This window comes from Balearica regulorum, chromosome 11, assembly GCF_011004875.1.
Source record: "Balearica regulorum gibbericeps isolate bBalReg1 chromosome 11, bBalReg1.pri, whole genome shotgun sequence".
Classification (NCBI taxonomy): Eukaryota; Metazoa; Chordata; class Aves; order Gruiformes; family Gruidae; genus Balearica; species Balearica regulorum.
The window spans coordinates 17,225,324-17,250,186 of NC_046194.1; the positions used below are offsets into that span (position 1 = coordinate 17,225,324).

General features: G+C 41.4%; 1 protein-coding gene and 1 non-coding gene across 19 annotated transcripts in view; both read right to left on the bottom strand.

Annotated features, from left to right (window-relative positions):
* KIAA1210 (KIAA1210 ortholog) overlaps positions 1–24,863 on the bottom strand; it is a 60,478-nt gene that overhangs the window by 27,613 nt on the left and 8,002 nt on the right. Inside the window, exons 1-5 of one of the 18 annotated variants that reach the window (XM_075763517.1) lie at positions 17,031–17,239; positions 8,842–9,004; positions 5,874–5,989; positions 3,910–4,017; positions 1,283–1,359 (exon numbers count right to left, since the gene is read on the bottom strand). In XM_075763517.1, coding sequence (XP_075619632.1) covers positions 1,283–1,349 — 67 coding nt within the window. In that variant the 5' untranslated portion in view covers positions 1,350–1,359; positions 3,910–4,017; positions 5,874–5,989; positions 8,842–9,004; positions 17,031–17,239. Of the gene's footprint in view, positions 1–1,282; positions 1,360–3,909; positions 5,990–6,638; positions 8,328–8,841; positions 9,005–17,030; positions 17,245–24,863 lie in introns of those variants that run through there. The other 17 variants (XM_075763514.1, XM_075763508.1, XM_075763515.1 and 14 more) reach the window with 17 other exon arrangements.
* LOC142603412 (U5 spliceosomal RNA) lies at positions 20,838–20,947 on the bottom strand. The gene has a single exon (XR_012837338.1). It is a non-coding gene; the product is annotated as a U5 spliceosomal RNA (small nuclear RNA).

Consider the following 24,863-nt stretch of genomic DNA (forward strand, 5'->3'; position numbering starts at 1 on the left):
CAGACAACAAGGTAAGCCTCAAGAAATTAATCTCATTGACTAGACTGTGAAGGCTGGGAATTTTAGCCTCTGAGAGCCTTTACATCACAAACCATGAAAGCTATGAAGAGGAAGAGGCAAGGTAATCCCATGGTACATGGGAAGTAAACAAAAGATCCTAAAATGGCTTTATCCAGGTCCAGTCAAGTGTCACTTAATACTTCAGCAATAGCACAGCAACCTTTAACTGTTTTAAATTTTGGTTTAATTAGAGACAGAAATATTCCTCGTGGTTTTAGAGCCAACACTTAAGACAAAAAGCCACCTCCTGCCTTCCTTGTCACCCGGGTCAGAATTTGATCAATTTTCTGAATCTTCTAGTGAACCTGAGTACAAAATTTGCATGCGTGGCTTTCACACAAGTTCACCAGTGTGCCCTAGTTGGCACTGGACTATGTGATAAACTAGAGTATAAATTTAAGAAAACAGCCGCTGCTGAGCATCCATCATTACACTTCCTTCACCCCTATGTATCTGCCATGCAGAGTTCAACTAACAGTCACTTTGCCATTCGCTTCTCTCTTCTACCAATATTCTGATGGTGGCAAATGTATTTTTAAAGGATAGAGCAAGATGACCTTTGAAACACATTCAAGACAATTGCAAGACATTAAGCCAAAGAAAAAAAACAACCAAGTGATATGACAGCCACTTCTGAAATGCCTCAGCCATGATGCTATTCTTCATATTCAACTGTCTCCTCAAGAACAGTCTGAACACTGGCAAAGGGGATTGACTTTAATTAAGACAACTCTTTGGCATAAATAAGATATTTTCCTTTCTTGCCTATTATTCCATTCCCTCATGGCTGTTTGCATCAGTCAATGCCACCAGATTAAAGAATAAGTAACAAATGGTTGTCTGTGGCCAGAAGCAGAGAATGAGGCTGCAGTGGGGGTACTGATGCAGCTCCCACAGAGAGAGACTGGCTAACAGGCTCAGCTCCCAGTTCTGTAGGATCCATCAAAGCAGGCACAACAATCAGCCCTTCAAGCTCTAATGTCCTGTTTTTGAAAATCCAAGACAGAATCGGAAAAGAATATCCTTCATCAGGTTCTGACCCTCCAGTACTGCACATTAAAAGATCCTTCCTTCCATATTGCCAGCTGACAAAACCACACCAAATTTTGTTTATACTACAAAACCCAAGACAATACTGCAAAACAAATCACTACAGACCCCCTGACCTGAAGAAAATAAACTTTGACTTCCAAATCAGCTATACATTTGGAGAACTGCTTACCTGTGCACTCTTCAACTGTCTCTCCTGTTTCATGTGACTGTGTGACCTCTGCTGGCCCCGTAGCCATGATATAGTCACTGAAATAGAGATGAAAGCACCAGTGAAATTTTAGTCCACCTTCCCAGCAGAATATAGTCCCACCCAGCAGGAAGAAAGAACATTGCTGGATCCTTTTTGAAACTGCATACCCAAATGCTTATCACAAACATGGCTTGCACACTTTTTTGCACTTCAGCCACAGAACTTTTCCTCATTTTTCAGTAACACTTATTTCTCCAGCCAAAACTAACAAACCAGTCTAATTTCTTGCCAGTACCTCTCTCTTTTTAGGAAGCCAGGACCAAAGTTTGCATTAATGTCATTAAACTTGCTCAGCAAAGACTGTAATGCTTCCAGTCTCAGAATAATGAACCTTTATGATTGTTCTTTGCTAGAAAGTGACAGCTCCATGCTACTGTAAAAAACACTTCAAGTAAGTGCTCTGCTGCCGAGAGTTCATGTATTACAGTGGCCTCACAGCAGGCACCAAGCTAATCTGTCAGCATTATTAAAATTAGTTAAGCATCAGCACTGAAGCATCATCCTAGGCTATGCTACATTTGTGGAAACCAATAGATCAAATTTATTTTGGATCCAGTGCAATCAGCTTTTAGCCACAAGCTTTGAAACCTTATCGCAAGCAGGGCTATTGATCAACCAAATTAGCTGATGGCATCATCTTCCTCCCTGATGAAAACAAAAGTTCAGCCTAGTTTTAAGATCATTCAATGTTAACTGGCCCCACTTTATATTTTCCAAGACTCCTAAATAGATGCATGTCAGAGACAAAGGAATTAAGCAGCAGACCACAAGAGTTCCAGTACAAATGTCAAGCAACAATGGAAATGTGACAGTTTAGCAGGACAGCTCATAAATACTGTCCTTTGTTATGGAAGATATCTAGGTGATACGTTTACATAGTTAGTAATTCCAATATGCTGTGTCAGGACTTAAAGAGTACAAAATCTTTACAAACAAATGAAAATATCCAGAAACAAATCCTGCTCCCTTTTCTGCATAGACCTCATCTAACAATTTTCCACTTCAAAGTGGTATAACAACGCTGCCAACTTAAGTATCTCAACAGCAAGCAAGATTACAATTCTATACTAACTTGGCCAATCAGTAAACTATTCTACTTTTTTCTGTATCACCCATGCATTCTATAACCTGTTGTGCCCAAAAGCACTGGGACCTTCCTATGGGCCCACATCCTCAGAAAACCTTAAAAGATAAGGTACACAAAATCAGACGTAGAGGTAATGGGACTGTAAAAAGAAAATAAAAATAAAAATAAAAAATGGAGCAGACCATGGAGGTAAAATGGTCAGGGCTCCTGTGAAAAAACAGACCATGGAGTAAGCTTTCCCTGTACTGCCCACACAGATATGCAAACTGCTGAATGTCAGGTAGAAATGGAGGAGACAGACAGAAATGGAGGAGACAGACTGCAGTTTTCTTCTGGTTTATAACAGATCATCTGTGAGCAGTGAACACGGGAGTGCATTAACACACTGTAGTTTCAAACATCTCATCTCAACTTGCTAAAAATCAATGAAAAAGTCATTGCAACGACGAGGACTGATTATACCTTTTCTAAATAAGATGCATTGAGGGTGGTTTTGAAACAATTGTTAGACAATATTGAGAAGGAACAAAAAATAAGACTTTGAAGATTTTTCCCTTTTGGATGATCATAACCATTCAACTCTTCTCCGTTTTTTCCCCATATCTCATCAATTATCCATGAAAATGTCTGCATTTCCTGGATATTTTGATTAAAGTGGTCATCAGCAGACTTTCTCATAGACTCTATTAAAAAGAAATTCAGTTCCAATTTCCCCCTCAACTTTATACACCACGCACATTATGTTAGATTTTTCTTGAGAGAAAAGGAAATGCATTTGAAATAAAACATCAAGAAAGCACTCAACAAATTTACAAGGACAAACTGGCAAGTCCCCAGTCTCAAGCTTATTTTCACAGATGTGAGTGGGTCTGACATTTGGCTCATTTAGACCTCTAACTTCTGCTTTACCCACCTTCAATAAAATCAAAGCAAGAGAAAATGCTGCTTTCAGATCCAGCTTTGCTTTCACCAACTCTACATTTATTTAAATTACTCAATCGTCTCAGCTGCTCGCTCAGAATCCTTCCAGCCTTTGGAGATATTTTGACTGCTGTGTTTATTACAACTGCAAGCATTTATTTCCAATTGGTGTATCTCTTATACAAGTAGAACTATAATTGAAAGCAGTTCAGCTCCAAGGCAGTCTCTTCACAGTCAAACAACTCCTGCATTAATTCAATTTTATAGCTGAGTTCTCTGGGGCATATGGAAGTCAAGTGTCAATTGCAAGGGTGCAACGGTTGTTTGTAAATGTGCCCCACTTAGGACCTAATGGTTTGGTGCCTTTATATACCTCATCACAGCATCGTCTTTCTCCAGTGAAATCAACAGTGACTTGAGGTGAGGGAAACCATCACAGATTTTTCCGAGCTTTAAGTTAGCAAGTATTTAAATGACAAGGAAAAAAAAATATTTATAGCAAAGTGTAAGTTCCATCATTAAAAGCTTGATGACATACCTCAATGAAAGTTAGCAATTAGATGACACTTAGGCTTCAAATTCTAGTGACAGTGAGTTGGATTTCACAGGGAACAGCTAGCAAATGTTCTGAGCAACAAACCCTAGCCTGGGGATCAATGTAATGGAGAAAAAGAGGACAAAAACCCATCAATACAAATGCATGTGAGCGCAGAGGCATTAACTGATCGAACCTTCAGACATTCACCACTTCCAGGCCTTAATGACAGCTGACAGACGCAGTGTCAGGATGCATCAATACCATGTATGTTCAGTTCAATCAGCTGTACTAACCATGTGCACCCTGTGAGCTTTCCCAGAGAATTACGCCACTAGAGACAAAGCTTTGAACAAATAGTGTATGTGTATTGATTTTTAGTGACAAAAATAACAGGTTAAATAACTGGCCTTTTGGAGCAGTATTTCTGATACTTTTCAGGCTAAGAGATGCTAGAGGACAGCTGGGAGAAGGAGACTGTCTCCTCAGTGGGGGAGCAGTCAAGGCAGAGCAGCAACAGATTGATAGCTATGGCCAGCCAAGGTATAGAATTGACAAGTCCCAGCTACTGTTTGCTTCCCACTAGAAGCGGAACAGCGGGCACATTTCTCCAGTCTACAACTTTCTAATCACGTTCTTAATCTTCTCCCAAACAGCATTTGCAATCCCTGCATATGTACAGGCCTCCTGTTGCAGAGGTACAGTACAAACAAGATGCTGAGTCTCTGCTACACACCTCAAAAGCCCAGCCTGGCCCTGCCCAGTAAATCCACTGCAGCAATTCCTGTGTAAGGCCATGGAAAAGACTGAAAGCTTACTAAGAGCAGCAAGGATTGACTACACAGTGTTCACAGGGTGATGGGCTGGATTATACAACTATGAATTAATTAATTACTTGCAAACAGTCAAGTGGCTTCCTACACAGATGCAATCACAACAATAAACTTGACATCACTAGAGCCTATTTGCATTTCCAGGGTGTACTTTAAAGCAATAAAACTCCTATAGAGTTGCAAGGCTTGCTTTACTTTCAAAGCAGGCAATGGGACCTAGTTAGCAATCATCACTACCCTCACCTGGTTTGATGGTTTAGATCTAGGCTCCCTGCTATCCCATATGAAACTTCCATTAATAACCCTACTCTGTTGCATTAACTTGGAGCTCTTTGACTCATTAAAGGAACTACTGAATCTTAAGAGAAAAAGAAATCTCCAAGAACAGGAGAAATATCCTCATTTCCCTTTTACAAAATGGGGCAACTGGACAGATATTTGGAATGCTCTATGGGAGGGCAAAAGAAATAAAGTCCCAGGGTGATGTTCTGACCATTCCCTTTTCCCAGCTGAGTACATTACTGAATATGTACATCATGGGGGGAGGGCGGGCAGGAATACTAAAAGAAGAAAAGACAGTTCCCTTTCACTGCTCAGTTTGTGTATTTAAGGACTCCTGGGAAGTTAACATTGTACAGGACTCAAGTTTCCTGCATTTAACAAAGGCCCAAGACAAACAGAAAGACTTTCTGCTCAGCCTCAGAAAAGGGACACAGCCTCCTTGCTGTCTCTCCAGCGGAGCAGAAAACTTGGAGACTGCACAGCAAGCAAGATCCTACCCCACCTTTACTGTTTCTTCAGCTTCAGTCGCACGCTTCTGTAAAAGCATTCCGGAAGGCCTTATGACAGAGAGATCAAAGGAGATGCTGAACCCTGAACAGCCTCTTTCCTAACAAATAGTTTTTTTGAGGAAATAAAGACTAAAGAATACGAGGCACTGTGTTCAGTTAGCATCTTCATGGCCTACAGAAGACAGACAATGGCAAGCAGCCAAGAGAAAGAGGTGAAGTTTTTGCCTGGAGCTTTTAAAGACCAATTTCCTTCAGGCTACAAAAATTACTTGAAATCAAGCCTGTGGTCCAGATTTCAGGACACACACTTTGCACAGCAAGATGGATCAGCACAGGGAAATACATGCCACTCATCTGGTCTTCCAGGTCACCACCCTGCAGCCAGCCTCCCCTCCAGAACACGCTTCAAGCTTCTGCAGGACCTCAGAGAAAGCCCCTCTATTTCTCCTGAGCACCGAGCTTCAAAAAAACACAGAATGCAGGATAATAAAAAAAGAGAAACATTATATATTACTGCTTTGTTTAATTTACAACTTGCTTTGCAGAAGCTGCACATAAAAAGACTCATTTTCTTTTGAGTTTTCTCTTTTTTTTTCCCCTCTATGAAAGTTTCAGGTATAGCAGAGAGACCTGGGCATTCATAGCTGGACTCACTGTTTAGTATTCAGATTACATTCTGTAGCAAAAGGTGGCTGACGGGTTAAATTTTTACTCTGTCTTATTAAAGCACATTAGAGGACTTTGTTCTGACAAAATGTGGTTGATTGCTTTCCTCTCTGGGCACCCTACAAGCTAACTATCAATGAACTCATTAATCCAATGACAGTAAATGAAGTAAAGTTTACCCTCTGTAACTCCATGGAACAGGATTTTCAGAGTCAACCGTAAAGCAATAGAAGAGCCAGCAAAATTTCTATTCACTTTTCACATCCCTTGAGCATATCAGAAACTCAACAAACAAAGCTCCCTTTGCTCTCCATGCACTGAGCCGAGCGAACTGCACTTCAAGGTCCACATTCAGGGAACATGCTGAACAGTGTGGGATCCCACAAACAACTTTGCTGAAACAGGGTATAACCCAACATGACAGCAGGAACTGAGATCTGACCTTGCACAGCTAATCCCGTTGTACTCTTCTACACTCTTCTACATCCGTGTAGTGTTTCTAGGATGAAATTCCCAGGGTTTTTTGCCAGCCCCTCGCTGGTATGTCCCTGGCCAGACTGTGACTGTTTTAGGTAGGCATAAGAGAATAGCACAAACAGCAGTTTACATTAAGACTCTTGCTATTGCCTCCACTGATAACAGTGAAGGGAGGAGTTTACAAAGTTAATGAATATTGCTCTTGTAATTTTCATGGAAGGAGGGAGAGTTTAAGAAAGTTTAAGGTCCTTTTCCAAGGATCACAAATAATACAGCAATAGTAGCCATCAGGAAGTCTGGATAAGCAAATAGATAATATTTAATGTCAATAAAATACTCTCCCAGGATCAAGTAAGGGGTCATAATTCCCCATAGCAACAGACAACATTCAGCTCCTACCCTTGACGAGATATCCAGAGCAAATAACCGTTCACATAAAGAAATCTATTCACAGCTTTCACACTTTGCATTCAGACAACTCCTCCTCACCACCCTCTGTCCCCACACCTTGGCTTCTCTGAGAAGTCTTGCAAGAAGGCAGGTTCCAATGTGCTGAACTCTTTTTACCTACAATCTGCTTTGAGAAGTCTCTGTCTGACAGCGATTCTGAAGGATTTCTGCTATTCAGCAGTGTCTGAAGCATGTGCTGCCCTCCTGGTGAGTGTGTGTGTAACACTAATGGAAAGCAGCTGGTGGGCTGAAGCCGACTTTAAAAAAAAGTAACAGGAGGAAATGCCTTTCATACAGTCACACAGGCTCAGTCTGTAATTGTGTGAGAAGCCAAAAGGATAAGAAGGGGGGAGGGAAATCGAGACAAAAACATTCATAAGCTACTGCAGAAAACAGTGGAAATGCACTGTTACCAGTCAAGGAACTGTCTCTGCCCCCTTCATCCTGCCCCATCTCCACAGACTCACTCCCTCTCAGCAGTATTTGCTAAGATGCCATTTGCTAAATCACTGCAGAACAGTCTCCCTGCACGTGGGGACACGACTGCAGCATACATACACAGACCTGTGTTACCTTAAACCTGAGGTAGGTACCAGTAGAGCAGCTCTTAGTTTGTACTCAGCTCGAGAGGCCAAACTGAAGTCCAAGCTGCCATAGCTTTGCAACACTTGGCACCCATGCCAGATAGATTAACCTGTTTTGGACATGCCACATCAAGCAGCCCTCATACGCCTAATTAGTCTGCAGTGCTTATTAGCATGACCTTATGTAGTTACGGTCAGTGCGAGGATCTCCACTCCAAGTTTGTATCTGCTCAGACAATAAAGCAAATATCTACCAGTTTGCCAAAACCTAAGTAAAATGTTTCTGAATAGCCCATCCCCGATAATAATTTGTCACATAGTTTTCCCAGTGCATTTCCTGATCTGCACCGATCAGGAGAAATGTGACAGAACTTTGCTCAAATCAAGACTGGCACTAACATGCTCATGATCTCAGCATATGCAAGAGCTCAGCCAATATTTTGGGCCCAGACTGCTTCCATTTTAAAGGAATGTACATTAAATGACCTGGTTGAATTGCACCGTTTGGCATTAGCATAGGAATAAGTCAGTGCTTTTCCCATGCAGTAATTCTTCTTCTTCATACTACCACACTGGGTAAATTTCAGAGAACAGCTGGAATGATGACCTTCTTCCACTCTTCCTAAAAAGAAGTAAAAGAAGCAGCAGAGTCATCCAGCAACCACACTAAGGAGCTAGTACATTGCCAGCAGTAGGGGATACTCTTAGATCTGCTTGACATGGATACATTTGGAGCACCTGGGAAGGAGCGGGAACATGCATTTAAAAATCAACAAGGATGTAACCGAAGGCTGGCTTTGCCAGTTAGGGAGCTACACCCAGTAAGCATTAGTGCCTTTGGAAACAGTTTATAGAGCAAAGCAACAGGAAACGTCAAGCCACTATCACTAAACAGCAGACATGCTTCATGCTAGCAGAGCAGACATGTCAGAGAGTCAAATATGGGAATACAAGTAAAGCTTACTGGCAAATTCAACAAATATGCATAATAATCTATCCCAGACCTGGTGGTGGGCCTATTTGGCCACTTTTTTCTAGCTTGTGTGTGTGCTTTTTACCCCCTCTCCAAACTCCTAATTAATTTTGTTCCACCTGTGGCCACCCAGAATAAAGTTAGATGTCTTGATATCTGACCTGTGGTGTGCAGAACCCTTGGAGTCCACGGGCTGCTTCGCAGGGATCAGCAAAAAGTAGCTAAGGAAAGGAGTTTACCGTCAGCTGACTTCAACATGCTCTAGAGGGGCTTGAAAAACTGCATGTCTGAGAAAACTCCATGGAAATTACCAATATCTGCAAACTGTGAAGGCGACAATTATTAGTTTAGACAGTAAAATCTTTGAGACAGAGCTCATCTTTTAAACATATCCTAGCAGATGGAGACTACCAGGCTGGGACTTGGGAGAATTGGCTGATTTTCCTGGCTCTATCACTGGATAACAAGGCAAAGTACTGGATCGCTGACAGTAGCCGAGTTATCACTCAGCCTTGAGTTTCTTTACCCGTGGAATCGAGATGGCTCACGCTGAACGCGTGGAAAGCTTAACGAGCCCTATGGAGGAACTAAGCACTACCTCCACTATGGGAGACCAGCATGCTAGAACTGTACCAACTGACACTGCTATCAAACACTACCACTACACAAAAGATAAATAACAAAACCCATACAATTTTGCAAGAGTAGCCTGCATATCTGCCACGCCCCTGTATTGGAGTCTCACACTGATTTTCAACATCTTATTCTCACAAAATGTGACGAACCATTACATCCTGGGCCTGAAAGAAAGTCTGGAGACATTTTTACCAAATTAAGCTGTCTGAACATCGCAGGGGAAATGAGGCTGAAACAATAGTGAACTGAAGGCCAGAACTGAAACATGGGACTTCAGGCTATTTTGAAAGGTTGGTTTTTTTTAAAAGTTTTTCCAAAACAGTCACTTATCCCTTAATTTGTGGGTTAAACAGCAGCTTCAGGATGAGAAAAAAATTAAAAAAATCTTCAGCTAGATCAAACTTCCCAGAACACATTTCTTCCAAGAGGAGATATTATAGATATTTAATGCCCAAGAATTCAAAGTGCACTGAAAAAAAGGAGAGGCTACCAGAAATTTCCAGGGCGAACTGTGTTACAGATTTTCACTCTGAAGATCAAACTGTCATAAAAACAGTCAGCCATCTTTTGGCTATAAGAGAACAAATAAAATGCAGGCTTTGTGGTCTCAGAGGCTGCCTTTGGCAGGAAGCTCAGGAAATCTCTCTTCATGTGAAGTCCCAAAAACTAGCTGGGACAACATCTACTGCCTGTACACACACAAAAATAAAAACAATGCCAGCTCCCTCCTATGTTGAAACAAACTGTGCTTGGCTGGCTAAATCCCCTGAATTCCCACTGCCCATGGGTATTTCTGGAATTCAGACCCCATTTTGGCTGCTGATCAAGGAAGGCTTGGGGCAGCTTCCAGGCTTGCAGAAGGAGCTCTTCTGGAGCTGTGTGTGGAGTTTGAGGGTCTCCCTTCTTTTGCTCTAAAGGAAACCTCCCGCTGTCCCTGCTCTTCTCTCCTGGCTGCTCTCTGGAGCCTCAAGGCAGCTTCTGAAGTACACTTGGTCTTGAAGCACAGAGACTGTTAGAGCCAAGTGACGTCGTGCAGGTGCTTAAAGCAATCCCTGAGACACTTCTATCCCAAGGGCATCTACTGACTTTTCTCTTTAGTACGAGCAACCTCTAAAAAGGGATCCTACTTCTCTGGGATTCCAGACACAAATACCTCTCTAAAATAGGATCATCTAAAATAAGATTATCTGAGCTAATGCTGATTTGCACCAACAGAGTATCAAGCTGTATTCAACTGTTTTGAAGAAAGTGGTACAGTAGCATCAGGGAGCAGAGAGGGTATGTGACAGTAGAAAAACACAGGAGGGTGACACCAAAGACAACAAGGATTGTAAGATGGGTACTGACAAGTAGGCAATGGGAGGGGGGGAAGGGAAGCAGATGGGGACAGACATTCTGTAAGGTCTTCACAGGCCAAGGCTGCAAGAAAGGAAGGAATAAGATAATTTGCATTTTTTGAAGGAAAGCAATGAAATTTCAACTTCCAAAACATTCTGTTCTCTAAACTCAGATGATGGAAAACAGTTTGACTGCTAGAGGGAACCGGCAAACAATTCCTCTGCACCTCTGTCAGGTCTGTATTTTCCCACGTATACAGATAGCTTGATGATTAACATGATTGTAATTCTGAGAGCACTCAAATACATCCCATTTACATCCGAACTGCTGTGTGGATCAGATCTGCATCGTTAGATGAGCGATACTTACAAGCCCTGGCAAAAGCACACAGTTACATATTTCTGAGAATGAATAAGCATAAATGAATTCATCATGAATAAAAGTCAAACATTTAGTTCACTAATTAGCACCAGATCCTTGAAACTCAGACGCCAAAAGAAACAACCACCACAAAAATTTGAAGCTGGAATGCCGCCTTAGCTGTGGTTAAAAAGCAAAATCAGGCAGCTTTGTCCGCACAGCCAAGTTACCCTGCTCTGAGAGTGCTACAATCCCCTCTAACAGTCATGCTTATAGCATGGTGACGGGATACAACAGACCACAGAATACCTTGGTACCTGTACACCTATATGAATGCAGCAGCACACAGCGGTATAAGGATACAGTTAAAAAATGAATAATGATGTGTGTGGCCCAGGTCTCAGCTTTTTCATGTACATCATGTTGGAAATGTTGAGCTGTTAGCACAACCCTGACTGTTAACAGAGTGATGAACAGTGACAGCTCAGCATCTGCAAACAAAATCAGACAGGATATCAACTGACTGACTAACTTTTTTTTTTGTTTAAACAGTGACTCCCACTATGGAGCCTTGTAGGGCCATCTGTTATCTTGATACAAATAATTATGAATAATATAAGAATAAGATTAAAAAAAAAAAAAAGTCTGCAGTTAGTATTTGCTGTATTCAAAATACTGCTTAAGACTCCTTGATCCATAATAACTTTACCAACCTTGAAACTACATCAGATTTAATGAAGAACTATAAGCTTGGATCACATTAGAGTGGAGCACCTTGTACTCAACTGGTTTCTTATAGCAGCAACCCTTAGGGGAAATTTGGAGGGGGGGAAAAAAGGAAAAAAAAAAAAAAAAAAAAAGAAGAAGAAAATCAACCTTGGAATTACTTTGGCTGGTAATCAGCTCTAGCTGCCCTGTACCAGCTCGGGTAGATTTTCTAATGGAAGTACAGCTTGGACCTACTACATTTTGTCCCACATGTCTATAGTCATATTTCAGCTTCTAAAGCCTTCACATCACAGCTATTAAACTTTCTAGACCTCTGTACAAGGAGGAAATGACAAATTAATCTCTCCAATTGACTGTAATAGTACAAAGCCAGATACTTTGAGCAGCAGAAGCTTCTGTATAAGAGAACACAAGGCAAAATTATGACAAGATATTTTCATGGCTCAGTCTGGCAAAATAATGTAGACAAGAAAACTGACAGCCAAATGGTGCAGAAGAGTGAGAATCACATTCAGCAGATTGTCCCAAACCAAGAACCTTCTGCTCCAGTGCAAGAGAAGTAGGACAGGCAGCATTAGAGGTGCACATCTGTCATATACTCAGCACCTTGGTGTTAGGGAAAGGGCTGTTCCGCTGAAACCAAACAAACGGGCATGCCTGCTTGGAATTCCTCTGCCTACAGCCAGCAAACACACCGCATCACTGCGGCTGCTAAAACAAACACCATCCAGAGAGAAACTCGAACAGAATGAGGAGGGCTGGGAGACGTGGAGTGACTCACTGGTGTATTAAGCCAGAACTGAACTTCTTGCACAGAGATGAGTCAAATGGAATGAATCAACAAAGAGAAAGAGTTGATCTTTTTGTTAATAATACAGCACCATTGTACTAACTGTGCTCAACTGCCTGCAGTGCCATGGCTCTGCCACCTCCTGACTGCTTTTGTTCACCCTCTCTGGTATTCTTGAGTAAGAGAACAGGACTTAAGCCTCCACACATTCAATACCCTGAATGATCCTTGTGGGCTGAAGGCAAAATGCTCACAAATGTCCAAATACTCCGTATAACTGCCACGTACAGGAATATGATCAAAGGTTGTGTACTAAAAGATTCCCCTGAGAAACTCACAATGCCCGGGGAGTTCTTTCACCTCTGCTCACCTGCTCTGACTTGGCCCCAGCAGGGAGAACTCTCTACTTTCCACAAAAGCACTTCCCTTCTCCTGTTTAATGCTTTGCCTCCCACACCCTCTGTAAGCTGTTTATTGAAACTCAGTATTGTCACCCCTGTGTGGATCCAGGGATTGTCTCTGCACTGGTGAACTTGCTTTGCTGGGCAGGAACCACCTTTTATCCTCAGATGTTTTAATCTCAAAAAAACCCACTGAAAAACTGTTAATCAGTGATTCTTGCCCTCGTTAGGAAATATTGTGTTAAAGTGGTGTACAATAAAGACAGGTAAACAAACATATTTCAAGATACCAATGTGTTCATGGGAAGCATTTCACCTCACCAGAATTCATCGACCACACAGACAGACCCCCCAGATCACCATGGGACCGCAGCACTAGCTCTGCCACAGCTCCCAGGCAGCACACACTGACCCCAAAGCCGCACGAACTCCTGACAGCTGCAGCCCCACTGAGCCTATGGACCGCTGCTGAGCCCAGGTGTGCTGGGGGATGCCACAGGCAGGGATGGCCTGGGAACTCAGTGTCTGACTTTTAACAGCCTGTGAGTCCTGGAGAGATGCTCCATGTCTAAAATGCTGCCAAAGAGCAAAGCGTCATGTACTTTGGACAGTCAGTAAATGCAGCTACTTAAAGCCCACGACGATTACATGCCTCCAAAAAGTGAGAGAGGCGACAGGAGGTGAATGAGCTGCTGACAGAGAAGAGCCAACAGTTTTAAACTGCCCCATTCCCCACAGTGCTAAGTTGCTACTTCAGTAGCAGTTGGTGGAGCTTTAAACCACTTCCAATTCACTTGCTAGTGTCCAAGCTAAAACAGCAGCTGCTTGCTGTGGATGGGGAACCAAAGGCTCTAAGGACCCCACACAGATATAAAAGCTGTAAAAAGTATATCTTGCATCAAGGACCAAGGGACTTTGGGCACTCCTTCCACTGTTCCCTGTGAATCTCTCCAACAAGAGGGCTTGGGGTGAGGGTGCGGGAGGCAGTGAACAGACATCTGAGCTTAGTTGGTTGTCCATCGGGTGGACAGCACTATGCTATCTTTGCAATAATCCCGGTAAGCACCGAAATCTCTTCCTGACGCTCATCTGAACAGGCAACAAGGCAAGCTACAGCAACAGAGCAACAGCACCTAATCCAGAAAACACATTTTACTCGATTTCATGGTCATAAAATCATTTTACATTTGCAATGACTTTCACCTCAATCTAAAAATATATTGAAAATTATACTGATGCATCCCTTGATCAACTTTCTTTACCCAAATGCTGAACTTGTTTGCAGGCTAAGAGTGCAAATCAGCATTTTTTGACAATTTTGGAGTATAAGAAAAGAATACAATATCCCACTGGAAGTGCAGAGCTTGGCATAGCAGAAAACATTCAAATTGATATATGTCCCTAATTCTGGGATTGCTTGTGAAAGGCATCATGAAATCCTGAGTGACCACATTAAGTACAGACCAGCTAAATACATTTCCTTATAGTCTGTTATAGAAACCAGTTCTGAGCTGGCATGCAAAGCCTTCAACCAAATATTTTATATAGCTTCTAACACACTATATTTGTCTTTGGAAATTGGCAGTTTGCATTGACCATCAGTGAACCTTACTATTCAAGCAACCACATTTTCAGCTCATAACTATGTATTTGGCTAGTACCAAAAACTGAGAGACATATGAAAACATTCCTCCACAGGCCTTAGAAAACTCCATTGTGTCTGTCCAGATCTAATATTTTTTTCTGACGCCATACTAGGACCAAGCACAATGAAACTTACGAAACTTTGCAACAAGGATGATGAGCTACAAACTTACTGGAAGAACATTTTAAGATTATTCAGGCTGCAGGTGCTGGTTAAAGAGAATTATGAAAGCAATCTACAACTTTTATTTCAGTGGAATAGCAGTCAAGATTGGAACTGTGACAAAGAATTACCTGGATTAGGTTTTGGGGGTTTTTTCTTTTCTTTTTTTTCGTTTTATTTTTAATGTGATGTCTCATAAAAGAACATCAACAAAACACAGGGACAAGACTCTGCAGAAAGACTGGATTCAGTCATACATTATTGCAGTGTACCAAGGCAGAGCCTTTGCTTCCCCTTGCAAAATGTGACGGTAAATGTGACAGCAGCACAGGAGAGCGCTACCCAAAGCAGCTTTTAAAACAGCCCAGGTGCTTTAGCTGGACCTCGCAGCTCCAAGTCCTGGATGGACCCCTTTCCCAGTGTCAGTGGCTGCTTTTATGGCCTGCACTGAGCTCTACGCCGCTTTGGCTAAATCCCTACTGGTACCCAAGCCAATCGTTTAAAACATAAAAGTAATTTCATTCAGTTATTCAAATAGTTTTCATTCAGCCTACAGGTTGAATGACCACATGAGGATTTGGGGATGCTGTAGCAATGACCCATTTGTCCAGAAACACTTGGTGTCAGACTCCAAACAAATTTCATCCAAAATTAATCTCAGGTTAAAAACATCACTGTTACTGCAATTGGTGTCTTACACTCATTTTAACTGTCAATAATCACAGCCAAAGGAGCATATAAAATTTGTAAAGACTGCAAAGTATTAATAGCTGCACTAATCCACTTGGGAACATATCCCAGGGCTGAAATAACAGGTTGAGGAATATAATCCGTATCTATATCAAGTGTAGAGACCTAAATGAGGAGTAACAAGAAAGAAGAATTTGTTGAAGAAAAAAACCAACCCTGTTCCTCATAAAACAGGTGGAGATCCACCAGGAAAGACGAGATTGTATGCCACATGAAAGAAGTTTCATCTGCCCAGCCTTTGTAGCCTCTCTCAGACTTCCAAGTTTGTTTTAACTGTATTAGATGCTGGAGGATTTGGAGAAAAAAAAACTTAGCATAAATCAAACAATGTAAACGGATTTTTTTTGTTAATTCAAGTGCCAGTCCTCCTACCTTCATCAGGTCTCACTCTCAGCTCTTTTGCTAGTTCTGATCACATCCTCCCCCTTTACCTAAGGCAGACTCACTTTCCAAATATTAATTCCCTCTTATACATACTGTTACAAATTTCAAAGGAGGAAAAGAGTCAGTATGGAATAGAGATGCTAACTGAAATCCAATAGGAATTGTGCGCCTTTGAAAATGCACATTTCCTCCAGAGTAATGGGAGACAAACTGTTGGTATGAGGGATACAAGCTTTAGGAGAGGGAAAAGGAGAAAAGAGTGAATTACCAACTTCACTTCTGAACTATTTTCCCCCCCTCTGCTAACCAGGACTTACCCATACATTTAACTACCAGCATTCACACCTTAAGCCTCAAGACATAACTTTGCTTGCCTTTCACTGTGCATTTTCACTTTCTGTAATCCCATACTGTATGCAAGAATAGAGCCCTCTACAGTTTGCTGATGCAAAACATTATCAAAAAACACTGTTCAGTTTTTGCAGCAGAAAATTTTGTTCCATTCCTTAGCAGGGAGAACGTCAAAGGAAAAACAGAATGTATCTTTATGGTGGTTTAAAGCACAAATACTAACATGCATTGTCCCATTCTCTTCTCCCTTTATAGTCTGCTTCAACAGAATATGTCAGTGAAACAATAAAAAATACTTATTTTAAATACAACCAAATCTCTCAACATGGAGCAATTACAGAAACAAACCTCAGGTTGCTTATACAAAAACTGAGCACATCAAGTTCTCAAAGAGCATTTACTGCCAGATTTCTAGCTGAACATTTTTTAAAAGCCAATGTGCATTTCTGTATTTCTCGGTTTTATGTGTTAATATGTTAACAATATAGCTAATCAATAAGGAAGGGGACATTTTTCCTCTTGCTATAATTAGACAGGAAAATGTTCTGAGTTCCTTTTCAAATATTTCATGTTTATACCTCTGAAGGAAAAAAAAAAAACCCACATGACAAATTTTCACCAATTTGGTATTTCAGCCAGGATTGATTTTTTGCACTTTTGTACTCAGAATGGCACTTCAATCTCAAGGCATGAGCATTTTGTTCAGTGCTGCTGCTGAAATACAACAAAGACAGAATTTCAAAGTACCCACTAGGCTCAGCTCTCTTTTGAAAGGTGGAGGGGAGGGCTCAGCATGGCACTTACTTTTTACTTTTCAGGCAACCGTAGAATCCAGCCATGGTCCTTCCCGGGAGGCGTGTATTCATTTAATTCATCCTTGTGTGTGGATGCCAGCACAAAGATTCTGCAGCTTCGTATCCTGCTCACCAAATGCCCACACACCCACATATGAAAGCCAGCATGCCGATGCAATTACTAGCCAGATAAAGTTCCTGATCTGAGGCCCTCAGACTCTGCTGAACTGGGTCCAAGGAGGGCTGTGCCTGTTCCATAAATGGTTATGAATTGTTAACTCCCCCTTTTCCTGTCTCCTTAATGCTCTTGGTAAGCACAGCATCCTAAGTGTAAAATACCATATGGCATTTGATTCCATCTCCCTGTGGGACTAATGAGAGGCTTGGTTGTAATTAGGATGTGAAGAATCCCTGAGGAGATTAATTGTTATTGTTATTTTTTAGACAGAGAAAGGCTACAGAAAGCACTTGCAACATCTTTGAAATAACCACTAAAAACTGTAGTCATTCTCCAGCACATAAGGGGTGCATGAGACCTTCCAGAACAGGCATTATCCCATCTCACTGTAAATCACAATCTATTCTAACAAGCTATTCCGCACATTAACAGGAAAAAAAAAAAAAAAAAAACCAACCCACATCACATCCCTGCAATATTGCACGGTCAGGCAAAAAGCTCTGGAGTTTAAAGTACCCAGCACACCCAATATGAGAAAAATAGTGCCTGGTGATGCGCTCTGACAATACAGTAACAGTTGTTACTCACTACCACAACTAAGGAGGCCCTCACTGGGTGTGGAAGGCGGAAAACAGCTATGGTTTAGTGCTGGGGAACATAAACCTCAAGCAGCTTCATTAACAGGGATGACCCCGAGCCCTGGGGACAACATAGCTGCACACATCTCTGACATTACATGGCATTAAATTCATATAGAAATGAATCCACATCGTGGCTGCTAATGACCTCTGTTGAGGTAAAAGCAGAGAGGTGAGGCAAGACATTGCTTGTGCTGCCTGCTCACAACTAGGGAGTATTAGCACCCAGTAATAAAGTGTTAGCCTGTTCCTAGAGTCACATGTCTTGGTAAGAATCTCAGCCCTTGATTAAAAAAAAATGCATATTTAAATGTAGTAAGTTCATAACTCTCATAATTGCAAAAGAAAGATTTACACTCATTCCTAAAAGATCAGAAGAAACCCATATTTATTTGTATTTCTCAGCTAGTACAAAATATTTGAATATTTGGGTCTGGCAAGCCAGTTTGAGGGAGTATTATATGAGTATTTCTACATGAGTTCCTCTTAAAGGCAATGAGCAGCAAGACCAGGTCTAAGGTGGAGCAGTTCTTTTGGAATACTAGGAAAAAATATTTTATTTTAACCCCTTTCCCATAAGAGAGATACGAAGTTTAAGAAATGCGCCTCTGGTGAGGAGTCCCATAACTGACTCGGCTACAGAAGTTTCATAACAGTGCAGAACTTGGAAATCTATGAACAGACAATTCCATTTCTCTATTTTCTATAAAGCCCCCTACTCAAAGGACAGCCGTGACACAAAAAAATAAATGACAGCAAGTACCATCATAAAGAGGAACCAAATCATATTCTAGTCTAGTTTCCCACTTAGCAGGAAAGAGAAAGCCTCGAGCAGCCAACTTGAATGCCATCCACAGAAGAACTGCAAATCAAACCTGACCTCAAGCAGAAACACGTTCTTTCTCTTGGGAAAAGACAAAGAAGCAAAAATACAGTAACACTAGTTGAAGTTTTACTCAAATGAGCTTTGCTGTTGTCCTGAATTACTGTATTTGTCACAATGACTTCATGCTGAACTCCTAATGCTAACAGAAAAAGGCTACAGAGCATTAGTCTCCACCCATCAGAGAAAGCCCACAGGAAAAAAAAAAAAAAGTCAGAATCAAGGCTCCAGTTATTGGGTAACAACCACCAAGAAGGAATTCCTGGAGAGTACTGGAGAAACCTTCTGACTGGCTTAATGTACAAAACCTTGGACCTAGGATTGCATCTGAAATCTGCCTGGCATTTAGTTCAGAAAATGCTGCCAATGGAAACATTTGTAGTAAGAAAGGAAGGAGACCTCATGAGAAATTCGCATTTGTATTTAAAAGCAAGAAAGATCAAATGGTCTTCCATTGGGAAGGCCCAGTCCCTAAAGCCATTGGAAGGGTGTAATCCTGATGACTGTGAAAGAATTTCATCACGTTAACTGGTGTAGAATATGGTGCACAAGCTTCAAAAGATCAAATTTTTTGCTAACATGAAGCAGATTCCCTGTCTCCTAACCTCCTCAGATGGTTTGCCTTCAGAATATGTTTCCTTTCATTATTCTTTTTTTTTTCTTTTATGTATTTTTGTCTTGAAGTTACTTACTTGAACATGCAAATCTTCATCTGTTGGGTTCCATTTAGGTCCTTTTCCCAGGAACTGGCTGTTTAGCAACACGCATTGCACCATCTAGAAACCCCCTTACTTTCCAAGAAGCACAGACTAGTAAACAGTCATTAAAAATAATTACCCTACCTCAAGATTTAATGCTTTTTGATTCTCTATCTTCATATCAGTCTCCAAGCCACTTCATGGTAGCATTTATTATTTACTGCTTTGCCTCTTTATCACTAGCACAGCTCCAAATGGCTACACACTGAGCTTTTTGGGTACAGATCTGAAATCTTAGATGCTGATAAACATCACGGCTCTACATTCACAGGTAAATCAGTGCAAGTAAGCAGTTATGTACTGTACCCCAGGTCTGACAGCCAAACAGTTGCTGCATTGACATTAGCTCTTCACTTGTCAAGTGCTAAAGCGAATGGGCTGCTCTACTGCCAGTTAATTAATTAAAGCTGTTTTCAGCTTGCAAAGTAGATGAACACCAAATAACTACAGAATACAAAGTAAAGTAAAGATGGCAAAGTAAAGATGGTGCTTTGAAGACAGCAAGTTTAAACACCTGGAAGTTGAATCAGATCTGGATTTCCACTAAAGTTTGTGGCTTGGCCAGATTGAAATAGCCCAGTCTAGGCCTACTTTCATTGGAAAATTACGGCCTTCCCCCCTGACTTCTTCAAACTCACTGTCACTGCTTTCCCTCAACATTCCAACATTGCACCTATGATCACTGCACATCCAAATCTGCCTTGCTTCAAGTTCTGAGTCTGCAGGCAGAAGCAGCAGTCCAGGTAGCAAGGTGCCCTCCCGCAGTGGTACGAGCAGTGATGAAGAGGTAACAGCAGAGCTCCCAGCACCTGGTAAACTTCACAAAAAGTTTCTTAATTTCTCCAAAGGGAATGAGGGAGGCAAGTCTGAGCAAGGCTCAGCAACCCAGTCATTGAGAAATGCTTGCACTAAAATATAGCTCCTAAAATCAGCGAGTTATTTGTTTCACAGGCACTTTTTTTTTTTTTCATAGAATCATAGACTGGTTTGGGTTGGAAGGGACCTCAAAACCCATCCGGTTCCAACCCCCTGCCAGGATGCCCAAAGCCCCATCCAACCTGGCCTGGAACACTTCCAGCAAGGGGGCATCCACAGCTTCTCCGGGCAACCTGTGCCAGTGTCTCACCACCCTCACAGTAAAGAATTTCTTCCTAATATCTAATCTAAATCTACCCTCTCTCAGTTTAAAACCATTACCCCTTCTCCTATCACTCCATGCCCTTGTAAACAGTCCCTCTCCAGCTTTCCTGTAGGCCCCTTTAGGTACTGGAAGGCTGCTCTAAGGTCTCCCCAGAGCCTTCTCTTCTCCAGGCTGAATGACCCCAAACTCTCTCAGCCTGTCCTCATAGGATAGTTTTACAGCTCCATTGGAGTCTCAGAAAATTCCTTGACACTCGTGCTTGTTCATCTCCACAGAAATCTTTAGTAAAAAGTGAAAGATTTATACAATCTGAAGAGAAACCAGAAATTTATATGATCTGAAGAGAGAAAATTTCACCTATGTCATTGCAAAAATGGCCTCTTCAACGTAAGTAACCAACAGCAACTAGTAATCCAGTGGGGAAAACTCAAAGTGAGCTAAAAAACACGGGTATGTTTCCACAGTCACTTCCTACACACATACACAGGGTACATGTAAGCAGCCTGACAGCAGAGGTGTTAGGAGCTACACGTGCAACCAGCAATTCAAAGTATGTTTCATGTTCGACTTCTACTGCTTTTCTTGCAGCCTCTGGCAACTAGATCTCTAAGGGTTAACCGTGTCCTCGCCTTCCCAGCTCCCACATAGTGAACACTTCACACTTTGCAAAATGTCCATTCAAAGCTGGCTTGCATGCGATTGGGATACATATCGGTGCAAAGCAGCAGAGATGGACCAGATGTCACATGGTTAGGAAATCCCATGATTCACAAACTGCATTTAAACATGGATGTTTGATTTATATTTTTTTATTTATTTTCAGAAAAAGACAAGAGTTTCATGTGAATTTTTCACCACACAAACGTAGGGATAGGAGCAGAAATCCTACAGCAAACTGATAGGCTGTAGCATTTCAGTTTTCCTGTATATTTTGGTGCCTCTGAATTGACTTCTTGCTAACAAGGCAGACTTTGGCCTCTCGTTTTCAGCCTTTAGCCTCTACCAAAATCCGGTCTACTTCCCTCTCTCCTAGTCACATTTCGACTGCATTCCTCTGGTAAGTTTTGCTATGGCAGAAAACAAAGTGTCTATCAGGTGAGAATTCACTGCAGGAGGTTTGCAGCTCCCCCTACCACCATTGCAATGGGATGAGCTGTCATATACTGATCTATATACACTTGGATTTTATATCATGAAGATTCTGGGTATTTCTTACGTGCTTGTTGCATTTGTACCCCTAGCAACATTTTGCACTTTTGAGTTATTTTGCCTCTCTCCACCTTTCCCAGCTACTGTCAGCCAGAGCACCAGGTGCCCTCCTGCATGCCGTAATGCAGTTGAAGCGATGCAGCTGCACAGACCTCTCCTCCTTTTAGGGCAGGGCTACATACTTTTGAACAACTGACATTTTCTATTCATTTGTTTAACTCTGAAAAAGTAATCCTGTCAGTGTCTGGATATCAAATGAGGTATTTGGGGAAAATCCAGAAGAATCCAAGTCTAGCTTCCAGTTCTCGTGTCGTTACCATTGACCAATGAAGCCTAAGTTAATTGAGAACTTTCAGACTAGATTTTATGCTGCACTTGATCTTGCCCAAGTATTCACAAAATATGCCATTCCAGCTGAATTGCATGTAAAGCAGTCCTTCCAATATAACCTGGAATAAACCCTGCACAGAAATCTAACCATAACATTGCAAGTCACTCTTCCCGTACCACAATTCTCTCTGCATTTGGCTAACATAGCTCTCCGGTGTGTTCTAACATAAATGTGACTCTCAGCAAACACTTCCCTGAAGCAGAAATTGATTTCTTACAAGTGAGATTCCCAGGCTGGCAAATGGGCCTGGCTTGGAAATTTTCAGTGAAAACCCTTCAATACTAAAGAAACAACTAAACATTCATCACTGTTAAAAGCTGCAGTATCAGAGCTTTAAACAAACAGGGTTGGAATCAAACACAGTAGTCTGCAGAAAACAAAGAATTGGAGATAAGAGGATTTCTGCCTTGCAGAGTTTATACATCCATCTGTGATTAATATTAGGAGGAAAATGAGGGTCAAAGCCTATCTCTGAAACTGAAAGTAGAGAGCGTAGTCAGGGGCCTCTAACTATGCACTGTATCAGCTTTTTATTCATGCATATAAGCATGAAGAATTTGCCATGATACTTGCTCTGGAGTCTAATTACTGTATGCTGCTCTAATTACGTCTATTTTTACACTTTGTGTACAATGTGTGGGATTTGGGGCATTTTTGTTGTTGTTATTCCCTGTTAGAGGACTTCCTGCAAGCTACTTCAATAAAAAGCATATTTCAAAGAAAGCAGCAATACATATAACCTCTTTGATTCCAGTGTTTTCTAATTCTGAGTCTGAATTGTTTCTTGCAGTTTACCACAAACACTCTGTCTTCACCTCTGAGGAAGGAGCAAAGATTAACTTTGATATAGGATATCCAGTGCATTACTGAATTCTAAAATATGGCCAAAAAGATACTGGTGTGCTAAATCTGTCCTTTGTGTCCCCACAGTCAAACGTGAACTCCTCCTGGATTATCTGGAGATGAAGGTCAGGCCATGTGTCATTCAAAAGGTAATTACCCCTAGATTTGCAACAGGATCGCAGATGTAACCTCAGACTGCAGTGTCAGAAAATATCGATTGCAAAAAAATAATACAGATAAAGAGATAGAAGTGTTTGTTAGACATTTTACAAATCTACAAGGATTAATATGCTTATAAATATGTCATTTATGTATAGAGAAAGTAACGGCATCCCTGTATACATACACAATATAGCCAGGATGTGCTGCCTCTCACGTATCTGCTTTTTTCATCCAAGATAATAAATCTAAAATCTAAGATTTTAATGAGTCTGAATGAAAAGCAGATTATTTTTAACACAGTGGAAGAGCTTGGTATTTCCTGTGAAAATACTAGCATGGTCAATATTTTATATACTGGAAACTGTAGTTCTTTTGTCTAAGGGGGGGTAGTGCAGAAGCTGAACAAAGGAGCTCTATTTCTACACATTCTGACTTAAGAAAATACCATGTTAAAAAATATTAAGTTCCAACAACACAACTTTTCCTTCTTGGCGTCCAGGCAGGCACCAATATACAAGACCATCTGGAAAGAAATGTGAGAACACAGTATGTAGCTACAGGCACATGGACCAATGCCTAGTCTAGATGTTGAACATCAGAGGTAACAGTTACTGAGTCTAAACAAATATCCTGAGAAGATGTGAATAATGAATTGAGTTTTCCACACCCCATTCTTCCCAAATTCCCCTCTAGGGATAGATCCAGTCAATGTCCTTGCAACACTCTCGCCAAGCTCCCTTGGAGACAGATCAGACCAACATTGCCACTAATGCTTGTGCTGTGAATAGCAATCAAGTTTAATGACTTCCCATGTGTATTAGTTTTGCACTAATGTAGGCCCACCTCTTCAACAGAATTAATCCTGATTTGTTTGTACAGGTATTAGCAAAAGGAGAACCAGGGACTCACACATCTGGAATAATACTCCTAAAACCATCAACATCCTGAATTACAACTGGGACTGAAATAAAAATTCAAAAGAGAAGGTCATCTCTGATACCATCTCACTGGCTGTAGGCTGAAGTAATAATACGGGAAATCATGGAAGCGCGGCTGTGGGGAAAAGGCTGTCTCCCGTGCCTGCAAGCACAAGGCTAAAGATAAAGTGACCATTAACCTTCAGAGAAGGGCAGTGAGGTCCCAGAATGTCCTGTCTGCAGGCTTTATTGCTCCAAGGGGAAATGAACAGAAAAATAAAAGTCAAAACTGCATACCCTTGACATTTAACTCAAATTAGTAGGCAATAGTAACATCTTGCTTTCTTTGTTAGCTTTCCTCTGTATAAAGGCATGAACACATTACCTGGTTCATTCCACAAACTGCAAAATAAGTAGAAAGTATTGAATAATAATAAATTTACTCTTACCACTTGATATCTGCAAGATTAATCACAAGCACCAGACCCGTGTCCCTCTGCACAGAATATAATATTACTCCACACTGCAGATACAAATGGGAGAACTGAGGCAGAGTAATTCAGTGACTATTCCAGAATCCATAAACTGCCACTGAATCCAAAGTTCCTGGTGCCTGGAACTGTGTTTTAGAGTCTTTCCCCATCCTCCCTTGCTCAATAAGGACAGCCAGAAAGACCCTACAAGAATAGGCACCCTATAAATATCCAAGATAACTTTAAGTTC